The following is a 25876-nucleotide window of genomic DNA, read 5'->3' as shown; positions in this document are numbered from 1 at the left end:
TCAATCAATACGCACAAAACATATGAACAAAAGCATTCATTGTGAAGGTTGATACATGTAGGACCTTCATATATAGGCTATGCGCAACACTTCATTCAGTTGATCGAATCAGTTATTGTTTTCTTGCTCAAAACGTGAGCAACATCTGTCAAACGCAGACATCAATTCGTACGGGATTATCAGAGGACCTTGGAGTTCTCCAAAAAACAGTAGATTATTCTGGCTGGAATTGTTACTCTCTTGCCATGTAAAACCATCTCAATTTGGTTGAGGTCGGGGGATTGTGGAGGCCAGGTCATCTGATGCAGCACTCCATCACGCTCCTTCTTGGTAAAATAGCCCTTACACAGCCTGGAGGTGTGTTGGGTCATTGTCCTGTTGAAAAACAAATGCTAATCCCACTAAGCCCAAACCAGAAGGGATGGTGTATCACTACAGAATGCTGTGGTTGCCATGCTGGTTAAGTGTAGCTTGAATTCTAAATAAATCAAGAGACAGTGTCACCAGCAAAGCACCCCCACACCACAACACCTCCTCCTCCATGCTTTGCGGTGTGAAATACACATGCAGAGATCATCCGTTCACCCACACTTCGTCTCACAAAGACACAGCGGTTGGAACCATAAATCTCCAATTTGGACTCCAGACCAAAAGACAAATTTCCACCGGTCTAATGTCCATTGCTCGTGTTTCTTGGCACAAGCAAGTCTCTTCTTATTATTGGTGTCCTTTTGTAGTGGTTTCTTTGCAACAATTCGACCATAAAGACCTGATTCACAGATTCTCCTCTGAACAGTGTCTGTTACTTGAACTCTGTGAAGCATTTATTTGGGCTGCAATTTCTGAGGCTAGTAACTGTAATTCACTTATCCTCTGCAGCAGAGGTAACTCTGGGACTTCCATTCCTGTGGCGGTCCTCATGAGAGCCAGTTTCATCATAGGGCTTGATGATTTTTACGACTGCACTTGAAGAAACATTCAAAGTTCTGAAATATTACGTATTGACTGACCTTCATGTCTTAAAGTAATGAAGGACTGTCGTTTCTCTTTGCTTATTTGAGCTGTTCTGCAATAATATGGACTTAGTCTTTTACCAAATAGGTCTATCTTCTGTATACCCCCCTACCTTGTCACAACACAACTGATTGGCTCAAACGCATTGAGAAGGAAAGAAATTCCACAAATGAACTTTTAAGAAGGCACACCTGTTAATTGAAATGCATTCCAAGTGACTACCTCATGAAGCTGATTGAGAGAATGCCAATAGTGTGCAAAGCTGTCATCAAGGCAAAGGGTGGCAATTTGAATAATCTCAAATATAAAATATATTTTGATTTGTTTAACACTTTTTTTGGTTACTACATGATTCCATATGTGTTCTTTCATAGTTTTAATGTATTCACTATTATTCTACAATTTATAAAATATAAAAAAATAAAGAAAAACCCTTGAATGAGTAGGTGTTCTAAAACTTTTGACCGGTAGTGTATATTAGTGTATATTACCTAACCACCCCAGTAAAACTAATCCCGTCCGAATAGGGCTTTTGGGTTTGGGAAAAGTTTGGTGTCTCATTGTGAGCTTGTCTGGCCCCAGATGTGCTTAAACCAACTCCTATTATTATGCCATATTCTCAGCCCAATCAGTAAGTAGTTATGTTGCACCTACCTGCATACAGGCCATGGGAAAGTAAATGTAGTGATCTGTTTACTACCATATGTTAAAGTAGTTGCAAGTGCTTGGTATCAACTGGAATTTTGACAGGCATTTTTTATTTAGTCGTAGGTAGAGCACCATCTAGCGGATAGTAGTAGAACATCTGTGACAGGTAATTCTCAATAGGCAGTGATTGATGATTACGATGTGAACGAGTTTCTACGACATTACTGACCGTTTCTGAAACATAATTTCACGAATACTGTTGTTACAAAAGTTGTATTTACTTTCTGCTTTATTAATTCAGATGTAATTACTTATACAAACAAAACTATCACTTACGTTTTGTATTATTTTCCTTTCACCAAATTTTAGAGCAAAGTTAGACAATTTCCTGTACTTTTATTTAGCACTGCGATACTTTATTTACGTTTTTTGTGTTATTATTGTCTGTCATGCAGGTGTTAAAGCATTTTATTTGACAATGGCACTGACTGGTACAGTTAGCGTCACTGGAAGAAGTGGAGCCTTGTGCGCGGCAGAGAAAGTGAAGTGGAATCTCAGTGTTTGTCGGCTTGTCAAGTGAATGTTGAAGTGAGGGTGTGTTCGCCATTTACCTGGACGGCCATCAGTGCTCTTGTGACTACTTTACTAAACGAGGACACAGATACAACTCTACATTTGTATTTATTGTGTTAACGCTGGCTACTCTTCTGAAGAAAGCAGGGTCCGGATTAAAGGTATGCTTGTGAAGGGAGAGAGTCGTAAAAACGGCTTTTGTCGATTCGGGAAAACCTTTCCTATTTCCTGTATGATCATGTTTGGCCTTCAGTTAAAATAGGTAGCTAGCTAAAGTTAACATAGTTAGCCACAGACAGAACGTAGCTACTGTGGCAGACCAGTCATTTACAAATTCTTTCGAATTAAGATAATTTAGTAAAAGTGAAGGGTCAGTCTCACCATAAGAATTAACATGTCAACTGCTGGCTAACGTTACAGCAAGTGTTGTTACATTGGAACCTTCAGCAGCATCGTGTTCTATTACCATCACGGACATATTCTTTTAGATTTACTTGTTTGACAACTAGATATGATGATTTGCATTCACTTTCCATAGAGCTGTGTGGGAATTATTGGCTAGTAAAGTGACTGGAGAGCAACTAGTTAGCCTAGCTTACTACTACCACCACAGTACAAGCCATTGATCACAGATATTTCTAACATAGGCCTAGTTATGCGTGTAGTTAGTTGCACCTCCTTCCAAACCAATTTTCTCTGAGTGGTATGGTAACATTATTGTAGCAAATAGAAGTTGAGGTTGACCAAGCTGTATGATTTGTTCAGCAAAGATGATTAATACTGATAATTAGTTAGTTCAGGCACCCAAACAAATCCATTGTCTAACTTGATAAGATCCAATCATGTTTGTAGACTGACTGTAAGTTGCTGTGTTTGCAACATGTCTAGCTAAGTGTCTTGCTCAGCTTTGTGAAAAATAAATCGGGGCATAAACATGTAGTCAGTTCCTCCTTATCCTTTTCCACAGGCCGGTATTGAAGGAATCCCTGTGTGTTGAATTCCTTTTCGTTTGGGTGTGGTGTGGGTGTGCATGAGTATCACTTGATGACAACGTGACATTCCTAACACATTTTCAAATGAGTTGTGTAAATAGATTTGGAAAGACTTGATGAGTTGTTGGTTGTCCAATTGGTAATCTAATCTTATAAATAGTTGCTTGGTTAGTTGTGCAGCCACCAAAATCCCATTCAGTGGATTATGAATTTAAATCACAACTACTGTGAATGTGGTGACAACAAGAATCTACTTCTCTACGTGTTGTCCCCTCCCAGGATGTGAAGAAGGCTCTGAGTCGGGGCTCCAAGATGAGTGTGACCTCATGGTTCCTGGTCAGCAGCTCAGGTACAAGACATCGGTTGCCACCAGAGATGATCTTTGTAGGCCGGGAGGAGTGCGAGCTCATGTTGCAGGTGTGTACGACATCTACAGCACCTTATGTTTACACACCAGACACCATCAATCTGTCATGTGACCCTTAGACAATCAGCTGTCCGTTCACCCACTTGTGAAAGGATGTGGCCTATATTAGAGTCATAACTCAAAGAAAGCAAGTTAGGTTAATGTACTAGAGATCTTGTAGGAGTTGACCTGTGTGTACATGAGAGGTGTGTATTTGTGAGTGTTTGTGTTACGAGTGTTTATAAGATTAGTGCCTGCTGGGAGAATTGCCTCTGGCAACTGTTCAATGTCAAAGCAAAATGCAACTGATGCATTATTAGTTACTGTTTGACATTTTTTGGGAGTTTCTCTCTGTTTACTTCTCAGTCTTGCTTTATCTCTTTATTTAAGCCACTGGAAAAAAATAATGCTTCCTCAGTCTGTGGTTTGTTCAAAATGTCCTTCCCACCACATCTGCTTGCAGAATTGAAAAGCTGCGCTTGTCCACATTCAAGCAACACTTTCAGGCAACACTTTCAGGCATCATTGGAAATATTGCTTACTTACAGTGCATTCAGAAAGTATTCAGACCCCTTGACTTTTTCCACATTTTGTTACGTTATAGCCTTATTCTAAAATGGATTAAATAAAGTATTTACAGTGCTGCTACTCGCTGTTTATCATCTATGCATAGTCACTTTACCCCTTCCTACATGTACAAATTACCTCGACTAACCTGTACCCTGCACATTGACTCGTTACCAGTACTCCCTGTATATAGCCTCACTGTTATTTTATATATATATATATATATATATATATATATAATACTTTAGTTTTATTTAGTAAATATTTGCTTAACTGCATTGTTGGATAAGGGCTTGTAAGCATTGCACGGTAAGATCTATCTATACCTGTTGTATTCGGCGCATGTGACAAATAAAATATTATTTGATTTCAACAGTGGTTACCATAAGCACCAGGCTTGCATTGGTTAATAGTGATTATTTGCAGGAATGTAAGCAAACTCAAAAGCCTATTCGTTCAGTTATAAGCACACTGTGTATCTACTGTACATGCATGTAGCCTTCATTGCAGATATTTTGTTGCACTGCTTATGACAGTATCCAGTCTGAGGTTTGTTAGCCCATCAGTAGGAGATTCTCAGCTTTGTTCGCTGTCTTGTTTTACAGTCGCGCAGTGTGGACAAGCAGCATGCTGTCGTCAACTACAACCCAGCCACAGACGAGCACATGGTGAAGGACCTGGGCAGCCTGAATGGGGTGAGTCCATGTCCCCTGCATACAAGTTGAATAAAGGATCCAGTCAGCCACAGCCCTCCCTGGAGGGTCCAGAGGCCCACTACCAGTCCCCCAGGCCCTAGCACAAAAGAGCCCTCTCTCAGTGCCAGAGATGGTTGTTAGAGCAGCAATGAGCACTGCAATTTCTGCTGTCCTGGTCCCTTTCTTCTGGTGTCTCTCTCTCGTCTTCTTCTGGTGTCTCTCTCCCATCTTCTTCTTCTGGTGTCTCTCACACACACTGTCTCTCTCTCTATCTACCTACCTCCCTCCCTCTCTTTGTATTATTGTCACTTCATTGCACTTTTATTCCACAGTAATGAGGAGAGGGAAAGACTGCATTTTTCCCTGAAGTGTGTATTGTGGGCACCATCTGTTAGAACACCCCCATCTAAACAGACCAGAATATTAGATGTTACTGACATGTATCATGGTGGCTGTTTCTTTGCTTATTTGTACTTTACTGTACAAGCACTGATAGGCTATTTACCCACGTGTCCCCTGACTGCCTTCCTGAGCCCTACTCAGCATAGATGGCCATTACATAACTGCATAATCTCATTAATGCCTTAACGTACAGGTAGGATAGCTTAACTTTCACTGGGAAAACAGCCAACTGCAAAGCATCTTAGCTTTGGCAAACCCCAGAGACTGTGTGTGTAAGGGAAGGACCTGTTGCCAGTGTGACAACAAACTCATTTATCATCAGTATCTGTTATTATTATCAATTCCAATGGAATTGAACTAATCAGGATTGTTGTGAAAACAAATAATTCCTGTGTATACATTTTTCTGATGCTTTCAATGTAAACACACAAAAACAAACTGTTTATTTTCTCCCCAGACTTTTGTGAATGATCTGAGAATCCCAGACGAGACTTACATTACCCTGATGCTCTCTGATGTCATCCGCTTTGGATATGATATCCTTTTGTTTATCTGATTATGATTTTGTAATTTTCTTATTGTTTTATTGATTCTTCATTGATTAGGGATTTTCTTGATTGGATCAAAAGAATGCATACTTTTTAACCTCTGAGTGCTCTGTTGTAAATATTTTTTTACAAACAATTGGATTTCATAAAGTTTTGTCTACACTTGCAATTTAAAACACCTTCTTCTTCCTCTGTGGTTTGTGTACCAAACTCTCCCAGCATGTTCATTCCTTGTGGTTTGAGTCAGGGTTTTTGATTATGTTCAACTCTGGACTGAACATTTCTTGGACTCGTGAACCTCTGAGCTGAAAAACATGAATAGTTAAATTGAGTTTAGATAACAGGGGGAAAAAGCTGCATGTATTATTTATTATAACCCAGTGGCTCCTGTCAGAATAAACCTTTAACTCTGCTTCCACATTCTCATGTGTACATCATGGAGAGGAGTCAACACAAGGTGCCAGAGGAGGCTCTCAAAGTAAGTGAGAACTTCCACACATGTACATGTCATCTATGAATATGAGTGGTAGTCAGGTAGAGGCTTCTTCATATCCTACTTTCCTCTTGTGTGTATTAGCATGAGAAGTACACCAGCCAGCTGCAGATGAGTATGAAGGCACTGGAGGCCAGGAAGAAGGAGAAGGAGAGGCAGCATGTTAAGGAGAAGACCAGAGACTCATCCTGCTTCAAACAGGAGAAAGCCGAGCATAAAGCTGCCCTCGCAGCAGGTAAAAACATTTTTAACTCGCAACTTCAACTCTGCCCCAGTCCACCTCTTGTCCTTTTCTTCTAGAGCCCACAGTATATGTGCTATCCTACATTATAGACCAGATCTAGGCATTTTCTCTGCAAGGTCGAAAATGATAGCAATTACAATTGATGAACTTAACTGTTTGTCTTGCCACAAACAGTACCAGTAAATACCAGTCTGTTATGCCTTAGGTAAAAGATTGCTGCTGATGTCAGTTTCATTATCTTATTTACTTGAGGAAGAAGAAGAAACCTTTTATACCAAAAAGTGTTAGAGGATCTGTAGATGCACACAGCTCTCCTTGTTAAGCGAACCCCAAGTGTGCGATCAAGTTACCTTGTGAGGGGATCGGGTCAAAGGTTCAATCCAGTAGGGTCAGACGAGCAGCATTACTAGTGTGGAACTCCAGTTGGCAGGATGAGTGAAGTGATATTGGCCTGGCCTGTTAAGCTGGGACACACAAAGCCTTATGTCTGTCTGCCATGCCTCTGGACTGGGGCTCCAGACATAGGGAGTAGTGCTGAACCTACTCCTGGTGGAGCTAGCATGTGCACTAGAAGGATTAGAAGTGTGTGTGTGAGGCTGTGTTTTTCGTGCCAGGCGGGCACTGCTGTTAGGGGGATTGTGGATTTGCTGTCTCACGCACTGCACAGTAACAGTACTTACAGGTGTCCCTCTGTCCTCAGCTTTGCTCAGGGCTACATCTTTTGGGATTGTATAGGATTTACAGTGCAGTTAAGTTCCTAAAGCATTGAGGGATGTTCTCAGCAGGGTAATGCAGGGGTGGACCATCACTAGTGGCTTTAACTACTGACAGTCACAAGTTTATGACATGACAGACACCAGCAATGAACACTTCCTTTAGATGTTTACATTCAGCCTCTTCCTCTCCCACTCTGCCTGTATGTGATGGGCTAGTATAGCTGCTGACTGATTCCTTATTTCCTACTGAAGCAGCTGGACTGGTGAGGTGACCACAGTGACAGTACAGTGGCAGGGTCCGCACCCTGTTGACAGTTCAGACGCTGAGGTTGTTAGCAGGATATGTCTGTTTTTCCTGCTGCCTTGCAAGGTGTGTACTGTGGAGCCTGACCTCTCCTTCTGCTTCCTGTCTGTAAAGCAGTCTGCAGGCTCTCTGAGTGTACAGTAGGCCTGGATGTGACTAGTAAACCATGACAGGACCTAGGGCTACTCACTCTTTCCACCATAGACGTTACAGTAACTGTCCACTGTTTCCAGATTTCTATGAAATTTGAGTCAACAACATTTTCATGTAGATGGACTTAGAAGCTCAGTTTTGGTGACTTTTTAAAAGAACGTTCTACTCCAAAATGAATGAAAATAAAAGTATGCTGACACCATGTAAATTATAATTTCCACATCCAGAAATTAATCCAATAACACATTGTAATTAACAAAAACATTTTTTTTTTAACATATTGGGCCATGTGTATATAGCCTAATCATGGTCCATATTATCAGGTAGGCTATGCCTGTAGCCTAACTGATGTAGCAAAGTGCAAATAAATAGGCTGAAGCATGGTGTTGCCTATCTGCATTTACACTATTTAGCTAATCATTAGCCAGATCCCAAATGTGATCTTTTAACTATTGTAGTTATTATCCTATTGATCCCAGAAACCACTTAATGTCACAATCCCCCCCCCCCCCCAACAATTTCCTGGTTACCACTACTCTTGCGCAACAAAAAAGATCTATCTCATCACAAGTTGTCACCCCCCAAAAATTATTTTGAGGTAGAGTGGTGTTGTACTTCAAGCTACCCTAGAATTGACCGGTGTTCCATTTATCCCCACGCTCCGCTATGCACTCACTGCAAATTGCTGAGCAGTGATATCCTTAACCATGCTGCTGCTAAAAACTCTGGGTTTAAAATGGTGCAGTTCGCATATTTAGGAGTTGAGAAATAAATTAAGTAGGAATGGAAAGCTGGGATCCCCCTCTTTTTAACAAAGGCCATTAACTGCTGTTTTCGCAATTGCAAGAATTGTTGTGCATTGACTGCTTGTTAGAATGCATGTTTCCCTCCCTATGGCACTTGAATGTGCCACGAGAGGAATATTTCTCTCATGTAGAACACACAACAAGACGACTAGGTACATAGATAAACTATTCTACTATGGGGTAGTCTGATTTTTCTGTTCATTACTCATTTTGTTTGCAGAGGAAAAGTAAATGCGGACTGTTCTAGCATCTTCGGAGTGCGCCTCAGCAGAAATATTTTTCATGCTCCAAAATGAGTGCAGCAGAAACACTGAATCAGCTATTGCCAGGCCCTAGACCAAGTAGGGAGAGGGGCCTTCTGTTATAAATGGGGTCATGTGATACACAATCCTTCTGGGAGGAGAAGGAGACTGGACACTGCTAATCCTAATCTTCAATAAAGGGAGGAGATACGGTAATGAAAGTAACAACACTGGCCTGCAGAGTTTAGTGACCCATCTCTCCAGAGCAGAACATTAAGACAAACTGCTATAACCTTCCATCTATAGTACACTTAGTGTATAAAACATTAGGAACACCTGCTCATACACAAGACAACTTTTTGGACAAGATGGGTCACATTTATGTCTGATGATAACCAAACACTGCATTCCACAGTAAGAACCTCCATACCAACGGTCAAACATGGTGGTGACGGTTTGGGGATGCTTTGCTGCCTCAGGATCTGGACGACTTGCCTTAATAGAAGGAACCATGAATTCTGCTCTGTATTAGAGAATTCTACAGGAGAATGTCAGGCCATCCGTCTGAAGCTGAAGCACAGCTGGGTCATGTAGCAAGACAGTGATCCAAAACACATAATCAAGTACATGAAAATAGCTTGAAGGCAACACTTTTGGAATGGCCTAGTCATAGTCCAGGCCTAATCCCAATTGAGATGTTGTGGCAGGACTTGAAACAGCAGTTCATGCTTGAAAACCTACAAATGTTGCTTTAGTTAAAGCAGTTCTGCATGCAAGAGTGGGCCAAAATTCCTCCACAGCGATGTGAGAGACTGATCAACAACTACAGGAAGCATTTGGTTGGAGTTATTGCAGCTAAAGGTGGCAGAACCAGTTATTGAGTGTAAGGGGGCAATTACTTTTTTCACACGGGGAAACTGGATGTTGGAAAACTTTTTAAATACAATGTGTAAGATTTTTTTTGTTATTTGTAAACTCAGGTTCCCTTTATCTAATATTAAGTATAACATTCAGTATCAATAATATGCAAAAATAGAGAAAATCAGAAAGGAGGGAAATATTTTTTCACAGCACTGTACATACATACATAATCATGATTGATCCATATTGTTTTTATCCATCTGACCAGTAAGGGCATTAGGGCAGATTTCTTGTCACCTTCATTGCTGTGATGACGTTTAACAGCTGTCTGGCCAGCCTGGGATGCTAGCCTATGTTGCATAAATCAGATTATCCACATGCCTGGTGTCTATGTGAAAACTAAACCGCTCCATTGGGGCTCTCTCACACTGGCCTAAATAAACCAAAGCACTACAACTCCAAAGTGCTGTTTCCCAGGACACACAATATGACATCAACAGAGAGAGGGAGAAACAGAAGGGCACGTCTAGCGCTGTTGTTGTGACCGTATTACCGTCATACCGGCGGCCACGAGTCATGAAGGCAGTCAAATTCCACATGACCGTTAAGTCACGGTAATTAGGCTTCTCCAAGCTCTGAATCTGCTGCTGGTCATTGGTAGCCTACCAAACTTGCTAACCGCTTGGTACTCAGCACTCTATTGTCCCTCTAATCTCTCTGACATCAACCCAAATGTAATATGAAATCTAATCAAACACTTCATGAGAGCCCATGAGCCCATCATGTTACACAACATTTCTATAGGATATGTAATTGTGGGAGAAAACAGCGTGATGGCTGCTAATAAATAAACAAGGATCCCATCAGCTTTCTATAGGCTAGACCTACTATATTTATTTCTCAACTTTCCTAATATTAAGCACGTTGCTTATCTTTACAACATGAGTATAGCCTACCTGGCTGGCATGACAATGAAACACTGGGAAAAGCTTCCTCCATTCACTATATAAGTGCATAGATGACATGTATTTTTCCCCCGCTGACCCTGTTTTGATACAGGTGCATGTTAATGGTCCATTCTAATTCAAAACAAATGTCACGTATATTATTTAGTATATGTACAGACAAGATTAAATCAAGAATAGTCTGGTGTGTGAGAATATTAGCCTATCACTTGTGAATTATTTATGATCACCTTTGAATGATGCCCAGTTTAAGAAATAATGCCTTTTTCCCCCCTAAACTTTTTCTAATCATAGTCGCACAGCTATTGTAGCCTAGCCCATAGGCCTATATGTTTAATGATGTTTGTATCACAACTAAAGTGGTCAAATAACTTCTTAATTAAGCACATTAATCCGCTTTACAAGGGGTGTAGAGCCGAACTTGTGTGTGTGTGTGTGTGTGTGTGTGTATATATATATATATATATATATATATATATATATATATATATATATACACACACACACACACAAGCAACATGTGAGTTTCAATTTTGGGGAATATCATTTTCACCATAAATGTTCCTTTTATAATAAAAGCATTACATGCATAATTGCATTTGCGGTCACTTTTGATAATGGTGTGTTCCGCTAATGGAACATTCCCACTTATAGCCTACTACCATGTGTGCATTGCTGCGCTTATATTGTGAAGAAATAGCCTAATAGTTTATCAACATTTTATGCTAAATGTTCTGATCTGTTGGGTCAGCTACACTGCATACACTTTTTTTTTATGCTAGTTGTTGTATTAATTTGAGATCTATCGCATCCCACAACTGTTCCAGACTATTTTTTGAATATTTATTTATCGCACAGAATAGAATAGTTCAACGTTTGTACTATGGGGGATAGTAGATTGACATAGGTTAGTGCTTTTGGTGTTCTTTAGGCCTACTCATCTTGTTGACTGACAAAAAGTAAATGTGGACAGTTCTTCCATTCTCTTCAATATGCACCTCAGAATTGGATAAGGACGTGCACAGTTGCGTCCCCGATGTGTCGGTTTTCACTTGTAGCCTGTGAGAAAGACCCGATCGCGTGACAGAGAGCTGTGTGAGTGAGAGACGCTTTGGGTTGCGCAGCACACTCGGGCTGCGAAAGGCATGGATTTTTTTTAGGGTGCATTACGGCCACTGTGAAATTCGAGGCATTATCAAGTGCTTGTCAAATTGTGAATGAGAGACTACTGGAGTGTGTACAGCCTGCGCAAAAAACTAAGCAGAGCTCATGCCTTTTCAAGCAACTTTTTTTTTCAAATCATCGTTAGTCTCATCATGCAGCATTACAATGTATTAAAAATCAAAACATATAGCCCAATGTTTGTAGAACAACTAAAGTTACATTAATAACTCTAAATTAAGCATAGAGTACCTATTTCTTTGTTAGCCGCTCAACACAGACTAGCTAGCTGCATGTGTGCGCACTCCCTGAAATCATTTGGAGAAAATATTTATATTTTATTCAGCTTTGTTCAATTGCATTCTTCATACTATAAAATAATGCCACGGAATTATAATCAAATCTTGTCTGCTAAATGAATTAGTGTAGCCCACAGCCATTTGGCATAGCCACATCAGGACCTAACATAAGGACAACTCAGAGTATGCTATTCTTTTCTTCAGAAATGGACTATATTTTCTTCATATCATGCTTCTTTAGTTCTGTCTAAAATAAATAATTGATTTATTTTGAAGGTGTACGATAATGGATTTATTAGACTTTTTAATTGGCTTGTAGGCTATTTGAGGAAGCCAGGAGATGCTTAATCTGTTTATGTTAATTAACGGTCAATTACCGTGAGACCGACCGTTATTTGCTTGACAATCACCGGCTGACTAAATTTTGTGACCGCCACAGCCCTAGGTACCCTACCACACACTTTTTTTGGTGGGGGGGAGTGACTTATTTTTTTTTGCTGAAATAGTAGCGCAATAGTAATGGTAACCAGGGAAGTGTTGCGAGCAATTGTGACATTAAGTGGTTTCTGTGAGAAGTACAGGCAGGGGTGTGTTACCCCAAGTTACCCTAACAGGTAGGCCTACAGTACATTATATTCACTGTGTTTATGCATGTTTTTTTGTGGCATAAAATTCATCAATAGGATAATAACTAGTTAAAAGATCACATTTGGGATCTGGCTAATGATTAGCCAAATAGGGTAAATGCAGATAGGAAACACCATGCTTCGCCTACTTATTTGCACTTTGCTGCATCATTTGGGCTACAGGCACAGCCTACCTGATAATATGGACCATGCATAGGTTATTTACTTGGCCCAATATTTTAAAATAATTAAACATATATAATTTTACCAATGTGTTATTGGGCTCATTTCTTGAGGTGGAAATTATATTTAAAATGGTGTCGGCATACTTTTATTTCCATTCATTTTGTAGAATAATGTCCTTTTTTTTGAAAGCCACTAGAACTGAGCTTCTCAGTCCTTCGACATAAAAGTTATAAGAGGGACCCCCCCTCTGTGCTACACGTTTTTCCAGAGGAAACGCTAAGCGGGTTCTTATTAAAGTTAGAAATATTTTTGTAGGACAAAATGCATTATATTATTCCTAATGTTATCTACTGTGACTGTTTTTGCTACGCTGTTTTGTAATGATTTTGCATTGTACCGATGTTATGGTGTTTAGGCCTAAAGCTGTTGTGCAATCATTCTGCCATAAATAGTAGGAATAACAGTTACATCATTCAGTTGGCGCTATACTAATTCTGTTCTCTGATTTCTTTCACTCTCTGTCCGTGTGTGTGCTTCTGTTAGTGGTCAGCGAGGCTCCAGTGTCCAGACCCACTCCTCTGTATGGGCAGCCGTTGTGGTGGGGGGAGGATGATGCTGAACACAGTGAAGAACAGCGGCCAGACGAGGACCCTGCAGGTCTGGAACAAACATTACTCTACTATTACTCAATCAATGAATGTGTTAATCAGGATATGTGAGAGTGAGTGTGACACTTTGAAAGGCCTGGTATTTCAGTTTTCTTATTCGCTGTGCTGGCTCATAAAGGTTACTGCTCTTGTATTTGATTAGAGTGGCAAACATAACACTTTGTTATGGCACCACATCAGTGTTGGATGCAGTGTACTAAGAGATGCATGGTGTTTAGCTCTGGGCAAGCTCTGTAGTGCCCACTGGGGACAGGGAGCGGCCAGTGTCCCACTGAGCCAAGCCAGTCCTGGACCATGTCAGGCCAGCAGCCAGCGCCTCGTGATGGATTACCCTGTAAGCCCAGGGGACTGGGTAGAGGAGGGAGGGTGACTGTCAGCCTCATGCTGCCCAGCCTGGCTGGAACAGATTACCTCTCAGCCTTTCTCCTTTGGGACTCCAAGCTCCCACAGTGACATTTTTACATGTCCAGCTGGCCTGGCACCCACTGATTGGCTGATGTATCTGTTTGTTTGCTCAGTCTAGCTGCTGGAGCTATGTTGTTATTTGTGGCTTCAGTTTAAGAGCGAGTACTTGACAGAGTTTTAAAAATCTGTTTTTCTTGAATGGTGTAGTATGCCACAGTTGTTAGTACTCCCCTGTAATATTTCATTAGAGTAGTGTCTGTGATTCCTTCCCTTACCCACCTCACATACTTCATGTCCTTTGTGCCTGCAATTTACAGTATTGACCTATATAGTATTGATCTATATAGACCTACTGTCTTCCCACTGTGTCTGCCCTAACAGAGAATACTAAAGAGGGCTCCAGACATGAGGTCAGCGGCTCCCTGTCAGACAGCCAGGCCAAGACAATCTACTCACACCACAGGGAGCCAAGCTACTTTGAGATTCCCACTAAGGAGTTCCAGCAGCAGGAGCTCCATGAGGTTCCCACTAAGGACACTGACTCCCCTTCTCTCCCTGTCCCTGTTCTCCCTCCAGTCCCCACCTCCACACCCCCTGTGGTGCAGAGCCACGCCTCCTTCACCATTGAGTTTGATGAATGCACACCAAGCAAGATCAAGATCAAGGACCATGTGACCAAGTTTTCCTTCCGCCAGCAACGCAAGCTCCCGGGTAAGGAGGCGGTGACAGCACCTACTGAGGTGATATCAGCGGAGTGCAAGGTGGCTGATTGGCTGGTCCAAAGCGATGTGAGCATGATGAAGAGGAGGTCTCAGACAGAGGACATGTTCAGCTCAAAGAGTGGCCTGCCGATCTGCAACGAGGCTTCCACAGGTGAACTCTGACAATTTATTCACTGAATCCACGGTTATTATCCTCTGTTGCTGTCTGAGAGCTAACGTGTTTTTGTTTTTATCGTCAGGCCACCACCATGAGGATGGGATTCGGAGTGACTCTGAGGATCCTGTTGTAAACGGGAAACAGGCTGTCCAATTAAAGCCACCGATGGGCCCTCACACATCTCTACCACCCCAGCTGGCCCTCCCTAGACCCTTCACCAACCCTGACTCAGAGGATCCTCAGTCTCACTCCCCTCCTCCGAGCCAGGACAAAGCAGACCCCCAGCAGGGCTTCGTCATTGAGTTCTTTGACGACAATCCACGCAAGAAGCGCTCACAGTCCTTCACCAACAACACAGGCCAGCTCGACAGCCCGGCCCTCAGGAACAAGCCGGAGAAAAGGTGCGGCCCCAGCACCCCCACCCAGCAGTACACCATTCCCTTGAAGGGCCCGGGTTCTGGAGGGCCCCAGAGGGCCGGCTCCCTGAGGAGGGAGAAGATGGAGGATTGGATCAGTAACGGCATCTCCTCCTGCTCCATCCCTCCCAGGCCGTTTAGAAGTGTGGGCCGCAGGTCCAAACTGGCCCAGGACTTCACGGCTAAGTTCCTGAGGGAGTCCAGACAGGAGTCTAGGCCGAGCATGAACACAACCTGGGAGAAGAATACGTCACCTGTGTCTCCTACCACCAGCCCACCACCAACAGTAGAGGCAACAGCCCCCCACTCCCACCCGCCCACACCAAGCCCCCCTCAGCCCCCTGTCCCATACCTGACTCAGACCTCATCCGGTGCCCACCAGTCTGTGCCCCTGAAAGCCCCTCTAATGCCCATGGCCCCACGCAGCCTGGAGGCCCCACGCAGCCTGGAGGCCCCACGCAGCCTGGAGGCCCCACGCAGCCTGGAGGCCCCACGCAGCCTGGAGGCCCCACGCAGCCTGGAGGCCCCACGCAGCCTGGAGGCCCCACGCAGCCTGGAGGCCCCACGCAGCCTGGAGGCCCCACGCAGCCTGGAGGCCCCACGCAGCCTGGAGGCCCCACGCAGCCTGGAGGCCCCACGCAGCCTGGAGGCCCCACGCAGCCTGGAGGCCCCACGCAGCCTGGAGGCCCCACGCAGCCTGGAGGCCCCACGCAGCCTGGAGGCCCCACGCAGCCTGGAGGCCCCACGCAGCCTGGAGGCCCCACGCAGCCTGGAGGCCACAATCCCCAAAGGCCTGGGGAACGAGGAGGATGATACCTTGAGTGAAGCAGGCACCTACACCATTGAGACAGAGGTCCAGGATAAAGAGGTGGAGGAGGCACGCAGCAAGATAGAACAGGCAAGTCTTTTGCCTTACTCTCTGTAGTCGTCTGTCGTTCTCTGTAGTCGTCTGTCGTTCTCTGTAGTTGTCTTGTTCTCTGTAGTTGTCTGTCGTTCTCTGTAGTCGTCTCATCTCTCTAAGTTTGTTTAATATCACACCTTGTCATGCCATGTGCTTCACCATGAGATAACCTGCCGTGTCAAGTATGCGACAATGATGCTATCCTACACAAGCCAACACGAGTGTCACACAGGAGAGCCAGTGGATGTGGCAGCCTCCAGCCATGCAGCGTTCACACTCACACATCATGCTTTGTTCCTGACAGGTGTTTGGTGTTGTTGAGGGGCCAGAGCAGCCCGGCCAGACTGCAGCAGCAGCATATAAGCCTGTTGAGTTTCAGGACAGGGAGGAGCGTAGGGAGAGTAGCTTGGTGGATCTGATGCCAGGTCCAGGGCAGGGACAGAATCTGGTGCAGGTAAAACACATTCCTACAGCGAACCAGTCAACAATCAGTCTGCTGGTTCAATAAGCTTTGGAAACACAATTCTACTTGTTCTGATCTCATGATTCTCCATGGTTCACCTCATATCCCTCTTAGATCTTTAGTTGTCTCTGTTGGTTTCTGGGGGTGTTGGTGTGGTAGTTCTTTACTTCCGACTGGGTTTGGGTGTGTCCAACTGGTTTTCACTGGTGGTGTCCTTGGTTTCTATCTGAGGAGTAGAATGGGTTTGAGTTTTGCTGTCATAAAACGTCATTTTCAGATATAAAAAAATATCCCAACATCCTAAGCTGTAAATGTGTTTCTTCGCCTAATCGGTTTGTCAATCATCAAATATAATTTCTTGAATGTGATTGTGTTATTTTTATCCTTCTATTTTAAGCCTGATATGTATTTATTGACTGCTGTCAAGACATGTGAATAACTAGTGTGATCCTCCCTGCAGGTCCCTGGTGGCTCTAAGTGGGTGTCTCGCTGGGCCAGCCTGGCAGACAGCTACACACACTCTGGCCCTGCCTCAGGCCTCTTCGAAATCCCCTCACAGATGGACCTGTCAGGAGGAGGTAAGACACCTGATGGGAATTTGCACAGAATTTGAAATGATAATGAGTTATAGTCCTGATTTATCAACTTGATTAAAAATGTATCTTCCTGTTTCCATTCAGTTGGTGGGAGGACTGTCCATCAGGCGACGCTCAGTCGGAACATCAATAGTGTGGAATCGGAAGGCCAGAGTTCCAGAACACAGCGTATTCCTTCTCAGGCACCATCGATGGAAAATAATGAAACTCCAACTCCCAGCATTCTTATCCATCAGGACACTTACTTTACCTATGATATTAAAGAGAGGAGCTCCAGAGTCCTTGGACCACAGGAGGACCTCCACAACCTGTCTGTACAGGACAACCTTGACCAAGACAGCCTGAGTGATGCCAGTAAGTCAGACGACGGCTCCATTGTGGAGCAGAGGAAGATGCCCACACCAGAGAGGACAGACAAGAGTACATCTCAGACCAGTAAAAAGGAGGGGCCCACACTCCCAGCCAAGTCTACATCATTCTACATTGGCTCTAAGGAGACTGTGTCCAAACAGGAGCGGGGATCGAGACCCAATACACCTAAGATTGAGAGAAAACCACCACCACCTCCCAACACACCACAGTTCTCCACAGCCACCCTGACCAAACAACAGGGTGGACAAGACTTTCAGAAGACAGTCAAGCTCAACTCATCTGCTCCCAAGCTTGACTACCAGGGCAGAAACAGCCCTCAGCCCAAGGAGGTCTCAGTGTCTCTGGTCAGGCAGGAGAGCTTCATTAAGGACCAGCCAAGTGATGCTGCCCAGGTCACCAGACTCCCACACATCTCCAGCCAGCCTGCTCTGAGTGACCCTGACCCTGCTGAGGCGTTCCAGGGTGTTTGCAGCCAGGACACCCACTCCTACCTCAATGGGACCGGGGACGCTCTGGCTGCCCTGGCGGCCAAGCTCCAGGCCCAGACTGATGTTGCTCCTTTCCCCATAGATGACTCTCTGTCTGGGGAGTCTGACATGGACTCAGCGAGCACTGCCAGCCTGTGCAACAACCAAACTGCCCCCAAGACCGGATCCAAGAAGCCCTTTATCACTTGTGGCCTTCAGAGGGAGAGGTTCTCTGCCAGCTCCTTCACCCAGGAGCCCAGTCGCCAGCAGTCAGCCCTCGATCGCCTGTCAGAGAAGCGGCGGTCCCAGAGAGTGGACAGCAGCAGGAAGCCTGAACAAGACAGAAGGCTGGGGATGAGATGCTGTGTTGTAAAACATGGCACCATGGACCTGAGCGATGACCCCCAGAGCTTCAGCTTACCCTACTGGCCTGAAACCATCTCCTCAGACCAGGAGGGCTCCCGGCCCGCTGCATACAAGAAGTACACCGTCCCCCTGCAGAAGGAGGATCCCACTAAGTCCTCCAAAGTGGCCCAGGCCCTAAGCCGCTCCAACAGCATGTCTGCCCCACGGCCCACAAGAGCTTCAATGCTTCGCCGGGCTCGCCTGGGCGAGGCATCAGACAACGAGGTTACAGAGACGGACAGAACCTCCCAGAACTCCCAGGAAGCCAGTGGAACCTCCAAGGCCTCCCAGGACAGTAAGAAGCAGCTCTCCAGGCTGGACATGCTGGCTCTGCCCCGGAAGAGGACTAGCTCCTTCACCACTCCCAGTGATACAGAGTCCTCCGCACCCAGGACAGGCTTCTCCAACCGCAGCACAGAGTCCAACAGCGGCTCTGGCCTTAAGGCCTCCGTGGCCGGGCCCAGCACTAAGCCTGCGCTAGGCAGGGCCTCTGGAGCTCCAGGCAAGCTCATCACCCGCGTCCGCTCCAGCAGTGCCAAATACACCAGCAGCACAGCCAGTGAGTAACAGATACGCATATCAGTCTCCCCTTTGCCTTTTAAAATGTAATTTTATGTAGTACTGTCTTAGTAATTATTTTTTACAGGTGTAAGAACCTGAAAGGTAAACTTTTTAAATATGTCTCAGCCGTTCCTGAAATATTACAGAGATGTAATGAACCATGAAAATGACTTCTTCTGGATTGGAGGCATCACAATTTAGGTCTGCGTAAAGGTGTCACGTCCTGTCAATTATCTAGATGAATTGGTTCTGAGTGAGTTTGAGATAATTAGTTCAACGAACAAGTTATGAAGGTGCAAGCCTTGGTTTTATTCTTCTGGAGATTTGGCTTTAATGGCCTCCACTAACTTCACTAATGCTCTATTGCTATTTGCAATTGAAATATAATCCCTTCAATAATTTCTACTGGAATACCTGTGGTGAAGGTGGATACCATCTGCACAATGTTCTCAGAATCATTATGCAATCTTCAATCATGATAACATAACTGTCTAGAACAATGTTGTGAGAATATTGTGGGTCAGATGTGGAATACCGTGCTCTATCCTTTGAGCGATAATCTGTGGTTTAACTATACTTCACTATATTGCTCTCTACGTTGTGTCTGTATGACTATGGTCTTTAACAACATGACTTTGACAGTAGCCATTACTGTTGGGTTGAGTGCTCATTTCTGGTTGTGAATGTTTTTGAATCAAAGAAAATCCTAATGAATAGTTTATACAGCAAGACTTAAGTCTTGCATCAGTACATTTACCATCTGAATGAGCACAAAACTATAAAAACCCTTTTATATGGGTCTATGGGGTATATTTGGGTGTTTTGGGATGTGTGGGGTTTATAGTGTTTTAATGGTGTCCTTTCATGGTGTCTCTGTTTTTACCTTCCTTCTCCTCATCCTCCTAACTTTCTAAAACACCCTTCAAACCAATTCATGGCTGAAAGGCTCTAGACGACGACAGAAAGTCTCTGACTACACCTCCACCTCCGAGGAGGAATTTGACTCTAACCAGAGCACCCTTAAACACAAACGCTCACACACCCCCTCAGCTTCCCGCTCCCAGCCTCTCATCCCCCCACGCCCCAAACCCCGCTCACGAGACTCGGACCAGGAGAGTCACGAGGGAGACGCCTACCAGAACAGGTCCTCTCACAGTGCTGAGATAGCAAGGTGAATTGAGATGGCAAGGACACAGCATAAGCCAGTTAATTCTATTGCTGAGTGCTTTAATTATCTGCACAGTAATTGAAGTGGTTATTTAGTTCACAACAGTAGTGAGATCATTTGAAACTTTTTCGCTCTTGGTAGGTTGCCTGAGGTATCCATCCCTATGTTGGTCTGTTCTCCCCTTCTAGACTGAGTCAGGACCTGGCTAAAGATCTGTCCGTCCTAGCCAGGGAGATCCATGATGTGACTGGTGATGCTGATCCTCAGAGCTCTTCTGCAGTGGAGGCCAATACACCTGTCTCTACCATCACCGCCAGGGAGGTGGTATGTTAACCACACTGCCCAGTTACACTGATATTTTCTTTAGCACACAATGCAGTATATCCTCACCTGTGTTCACTGATTCCTGTTACAATGGCTGGAGAAGACATACACAACATATCAACCAAGAGTTTTCATTATCTCCATGCTGTCAGACAGCACAGCCATCTCCTCAGGCTACCCAGCCGTCTCAGTTGCAGATTTATCAATTAGTTTCTCTCACATCTGTGGCCAATGCAAAACATTAATTTGACTGTCATTAATGGGGTTGTATCCATGAATTCACCTTGATTGCTGTTTCTTCCCTGTTTCCATATCAGCTACCTTATGATTGGCACATATGATAACCGTCCTTAACTGTTGAGACTGTCTGACTCCTGTTGTATTGCAGTTGGTCCATCCCATCCCAGAGGCTGGTGTGAACTACCTTAGAGTTCCTCCTGGATCCGCTGCAGCCAGGGACCCCGACCAAACCATTATGAATGATCAGGAATACAACGCCAAGCACAGAGGATGGAACCAGGAAGTGGTTAGACCATACTATTATTTGTCATACCACTTCAAGCCATTTTGAGAATGTTGAACATTATAAATAGATTCTGTCTCTTTTAGAAGTTGCTGTTCAGCCTTGTTTTTGTGAAATTGAGAGTTGACTGATTGTTTTTGTCTGTGATCTCTCTCTCCAGGTTGTTGTGGATGATCTTATGTTGATTCCAGTGTCCCAGATCTCTCTGGCTATTCGAGAAAACACAGAGCAGCTAGCTGAGAAAATAAAGTATGAATTTATACATAGACGTGAAGCATGTTTAAAAGTTTACAATACCTTTTCTGTCCATTCTCCTCACATCTCATACCAGAACCAGATGAGAAGTTGTATTAGTCCTCTGATATGTAGTAATCTCGTTAGTTCTGCGTGACTTTCTGAGTGAGCTCAGCCACTTAGCATGGTTAATGGACTGAGACTGAGTGAACTGTTTTGGGCAGATAGCCTATCCTTAGGTCCTTAAATATTCAATATAGGACTTCCTCATTTGATATGTGGTTGCTCTGTCTGTACTCTAGAGTGTGTTTTTCTGCTTGCAGGGTACTATTCCACAACAAAACTAACGTTTGGGAGGAGATTGAATCAAAGCTCAATACTGAAAATGACATCCCTGTCCTGAAAGGCTCTAACAAGGTTGGTATTTCCTCAAGTTTCTCCAGTTAGTTTATAGTTATTTGTGATGATTTGTTGTGTAATGTTTATTTCCCTCAGCAGTGTGTAACATGCCTATTTGTATTTCAGGAAATCACAGCTATTCTGAAAGAGCTCAGAAGAGTTCAGAGACAACTTGAAGGTAAGTGCACATTCATCACAATAATCGAGTAAAACCTCCATGTAAACAAGCATCACTTAAAATGTTTTTTGCTTTTTGTTAAATTATTTTTTCCCACTCAACATTTTAGATGTGTTGATTTATGCCTGATTTCTCTGTCCCATCCACAGTCATCAACACTATCATTGAGCCCAGTGGAAATCTTGAGCCAGCCAAAGCCTCCACTCCTAGTGCCCCCTCCTCAGCCGGGTTGAAGCCATCCAGGGCCCCTTCGAGATACTGGAGAACCTCAGGTTCCCAGCGGGGTGGGGTTCCCTCTGCCAGCTCCAGGCCCAGTGAGAGTGTCAGGAGATCAGTTGTGGCCTCTGAGGCAGAGAGCTACGTGGTCTGAGGTTTTGGAACACAGTGCCTCCCCTTCACTGCTGCACCACAATTCCAGGTGTTGAGAGAGTGGATTAGAGAGGGGGAAATAGGCACTGCTAGGAGAACTGTGGCCCCACCGCACAAAGACACTACTGTACTGTGTGTGCACTACTAGACAACTGCAATGCGCATTGAACTGCCATGGTGTGAGAAAGGGGTTGTACGAGACACATAAAGCCATACAGTGGTTAGTTCAGTCGAGGGAAAATCCCTTTAAAGGCCCAATGCAGCTCTTTTTATATCAATATAAAACAAATTCTGGATAACATAAGAACCTTACTGTAATAGATTTATATTCAAATTGACAAAAATAACTTTTTACACAAACTATTTCTGAAGCAATAATTTTGCTAGTACTGTCTGAGCGGGAAGAAAAACTGAAAACTAGCTGTTCTTAGCAGAGGTTTGGAACTCTTTGTTATTGGTCTATTAACCAATTTACCGCATGGTGATGTCACCATGGAAAGCCGAAATGTCCGCCCATGCAAACCTGCTGATTAGAAGGACCTGTGTAGATTGTATTTTCAACCAGCAACTATCAGGATTAGTGCTAGTTTCATCAGCTGTTGAACAATATGATACAAAACACATAAACAGAATTTTGACTACACTGGGCCTTTAAGACGAGGTTATTATTCTGCCATATACCCTTGTTGATCTCCCGCTCAGAAAACTTTAGCATACTTGCATTTGATTGATTTTCTGTAATTTTATTAATTGGGGAAATTTTGCCGCAATCAGCTTAGAGCACAGAATATTTAAAAACAGCTTGAGTATATTTTATTTAAGGAAGTATATATTACTAAAGTAATTAACTAATACAATTAAAGCATATTTTCACTTTGCTTGATTAAATGTATAAGTAAAGAATTTATATAAAGGAATTCTCCAGGATTCCTTGATAGGTTTATTCAAGACTTCATCACTGCTTTCTTTGAATAGTCACTTTCTCCCTCTATGGACCAGACCTATTGAAGAATGGCTAAAGTATTTAATTGTAATGATTTATAAATTATTAAAGAGTTTATAAATTGGCACTTGGACACTTGCTTTTGAGCAAATAGAATGTTATTTTTCTGATCTCTTAAAAGACACTGAGGCATTTTTTATATAAAATGTAAGAATGGCTCTAGGAGTCATTGCTTTACAAGGTATCTCATGTTGCCAGTAGAAACTTGTGCGTATATATTCTCTAGAGTCAAAGGTAGACATCAGGTCTGCTTCCTCTGGCACTATCTAACACTATAGATTTCCTTGTTGTCAGAACTGAAAGTCTGTGTGGAATGTATGGTTGGGTGGGCAGGGCTGGGGGGCTTAGCGCTAGGGTAGAACGTTAGTTTTAATCACCTAGCAACAGCCAACTTTCTGGAGTATCTGCGTAGCTCAGCCCAGAGATTTTAGGCTTTGAAACAGAATAAAACAAAGGACTCATTCAGGGCTTCTACCAGCTAGCGCCATTTGGAAAGTGTGTTTGTATTGCTGATAGGTTTGATTGTCATAACTGGTCAGTTGATTGCACAGCTCTCAATAATGTGGTCAGACATACAGTGAGCTCTAAAAGTATTGGGACAGTGGCACATTTGTTGTTTTGGCTCTGTACTCCAGCACTTTGGTTTTGAAACGATATAATGACTATGAGGTTAAAGTGCACACTTAAATTTAATTTGGGGGTATTTTCATCCATATTGAGTGAACCGTTTAGAAATTACAGCACTTGGTCCCCCCATTTTAGGGGACCAAAAGTATTGGGACAAATTCACTTGTGTATTAAAGTAGTCAAGTTTAGTATTTGGTCCCGTATTCCTCGCACGCAATGATAATGATTATCAAGCTTGTGAATCTACAAAGTTGTTGGATGCATTTGCTGTTTGTTTTGGTTGTGTTTCAGATTATTTTGTGCCCAATATAAATGAATGGTAAATAATGAATTGTCATTTTGGAGATACTTTAAGAATATAATGTTTCTAAACACTTCTACATTAAATGTGGATGATACCATGATTACTGATAATCCTGAATGAATTGTGAATAATGATGAGTGGGAAAGTTACAGATGCACAAATCATACCCCCCCCCCCCCCCCCTCCAAAGAATGCTAACCTCCCCTGATATTGTAATGGTGAGAGGTTAGCGTGTCTTGGGGTATGATATAATCATGGTAGCATCCACATTTTAATGTAGAAGTGTTTAGAAACATATTCTTACTTACAATAAAAGTGACAATACAAAATGACACCGTACATTATTTATCATTCATTTCTATTGGGCACAAAATAATCTGAAACGCAACCAAAATAAACAGCAAATGGTTTTGGTCCCCTAAAATGGGACTATGTACAGAAAGTGCTGTAATCTCTAAACGGTTCACCTGATATGGACTAAAATACATTCAAATTAAAGTAGTCAGTCTGCACTTTAACCTCATAGCCATTGTATCATTCCAAATCCAAAGTACTGGAGTACAGAGCTGAAACAACAACAAAAAGTGTCACTGTCCCAATACTATTGAAGCTCACTGTATCTCAGGGCTGTGTACTTTCTGTTCCCTTCTTGATTCCCCCTTCTTTGTTGATATCGTCATCTGTGGCTTCAATTTCTTGTAGAAGTTATTATTAACACTTTACTGACTCAAATGCCCTCTGACAGTTTTCAGTGTCGCTTTCTGGAGATATTTTCTCCAGTTTCATTGCTGTACACTCCTTCATTCCATCAATAAGCACACCACACTACATGAACTCCTGTGATGTTGATGCCAGTTTTAAAGGACTGTATCAGGTGTCAACAGCAAGATGCACTTGCTATTTCTTGTTTTGTTCTAATCATTCATCATAATTGTGAGCAGAATTGTTGTGCAATTATACATGAAATAAAAATGTCATGTTACATGTACATATCTAAGACTTGATGATCTAGAGATGACCACTCCATCTTGTATTTTGCACTAGTGTAGTACCATTGGGACCCTTTAACCTTATCCTGAGAAGCTACACATTAAGCCACCTTTTTTACTAAGGGGGTTGCTCTCATTATGTTAGATTGTATAAATGATATCCTGTCCAGAAGGAAAGGAGACTGAAAATGCAATAAAATAAAGGGACTACAGTCCACCACAAGTGCTTCTCCTTTTCAACAGTTTGTGTAGCTGTATATGAAATTGTAAAAGGAATTTCCCTCAGTGCCACAAAGCCTTTTGGGATATATGGTTTCATACCACAAAGTACAGTGCTTGTTTACACCCATTGGGCTCAGTTAAATCTGTCTCTTTGAGCTTTTGATTGCTATGACATGAAGTGCTGCTGCTATTCTGCTTTGTGAAAGTTGTATTTCATACATTTCTCCATCAAAGCTCCAGTTAAACACTTTAATTGAGAAATAGATGTCATATGTGAGTCAAATGTTGTATACCTAGCTCATATCCCTTTAAAGTCATGGTTTGTTTTTTGGGTTGGTTGGCTCTTGCACCCTAAACAAAGTAATGTTAAGTTCCACATCCTTCAGCATCTGTTATTTATGATGTTTTCCAGAATGAATTTCTTGGAAAGATTATACATTTTGTGCATAATTTAGAAAATGTGATAAAAGAGATTTGTAATCAATTATGTTGTACTGTCATC

At 43.0% G+C, this 25876-nt stretch overlaps 1 protein-coding gene across 1 annotated transcript; it reads left to right on the top strand.

Annotated features, from left to right (window-relative positions):
• Positions 1 to 1901: 1901 nt before the first annotated feature.
• LOC129811607 (centrosomal protein of 170 kDa protein B-like) lies at positions 1902 to 25858 on the top strand. The gene is made up of 19 exons (XM_055863045.1): positions 1902 to 2396; positions 3507 to 3644; positions 4806 to 4895; positions 5755 to 5833; positions 6265 to 6323; positions 6423 to 6573; positions 13445 to 13558; positions 14356 to 14847; positions 14936 to 16167; positions 16475 to 16624; positions 17094 to 17211; positions 17314 to 19032; positions 19980 to 20205; positions 20391 to 20526; positions 20915 to 21052; positions 21210 to 21298; positions 21607 to 21700; positions 21809 to 21860; positions 22010 to 25858. The coding sequence occupies exons 2-19, from the start codon at positions 3540 to 3542 to the stop codon at positions 22228 to 22230; spliced, it is 5265 nt and encodes a 1754-aa protein (XP_055719020.1). The 5' UTR covers positions 1902 to 2396; positions 3507 to 3539; the 3' UTR covers positions 22231 to 25858.
• The last annotated feature ends 18 nt before the right edge of the window (positions 25859 to 25876 follow it).

Source organism: Salvelinus fontinalis, chromosome 15, assembly GCF_029448725.1.
Source record: "Salvelinus fontinalis isolate EN_2023a chromosome 15, ASM2944872v1, whole genome shotgun sequence".
Classification (NCBI taxonomy): domain Eukaryota; kingdom Metazoa; phylum Chordata; class Actinopteri; order Salmoniformes; family Salmonidae; genus Salvelinus; species Salvelinus fontinalis.
Note: the sequence above shows the minus strand (reverse complement) of the source record. Positions and strands in the feature narration are given on the sequence as shown.

What these genes read in the sequence shown, in the direction of transcription:
- LOC129811607 (XM_055863045.1), top strand. Translation starts at nt 3,540, where the DNA reads ATGAGTGTGACCTCATGGTTCCTGGTCAGCAGCTCAGGTACAAGACAT. An exon ending in TAAAGCTGCCCTCGCAGCAG is followed by an intron (nt 6,574 to 13,444) that starts GTAAAAACATTT and finishes TGCTTCTGTTAG; the next exon opens with TGGTCAGCGAGGCTCCAGTG. An exon ending in CACGCAGCAAGATAGAACAG is followed by an intron (nt 16,168 to 16,474) that starts GCAAGTCTTTTG and finishes TGTTCCTGACAG; the next exon opens with GTGTTTGGTGTTGTTGAGGG.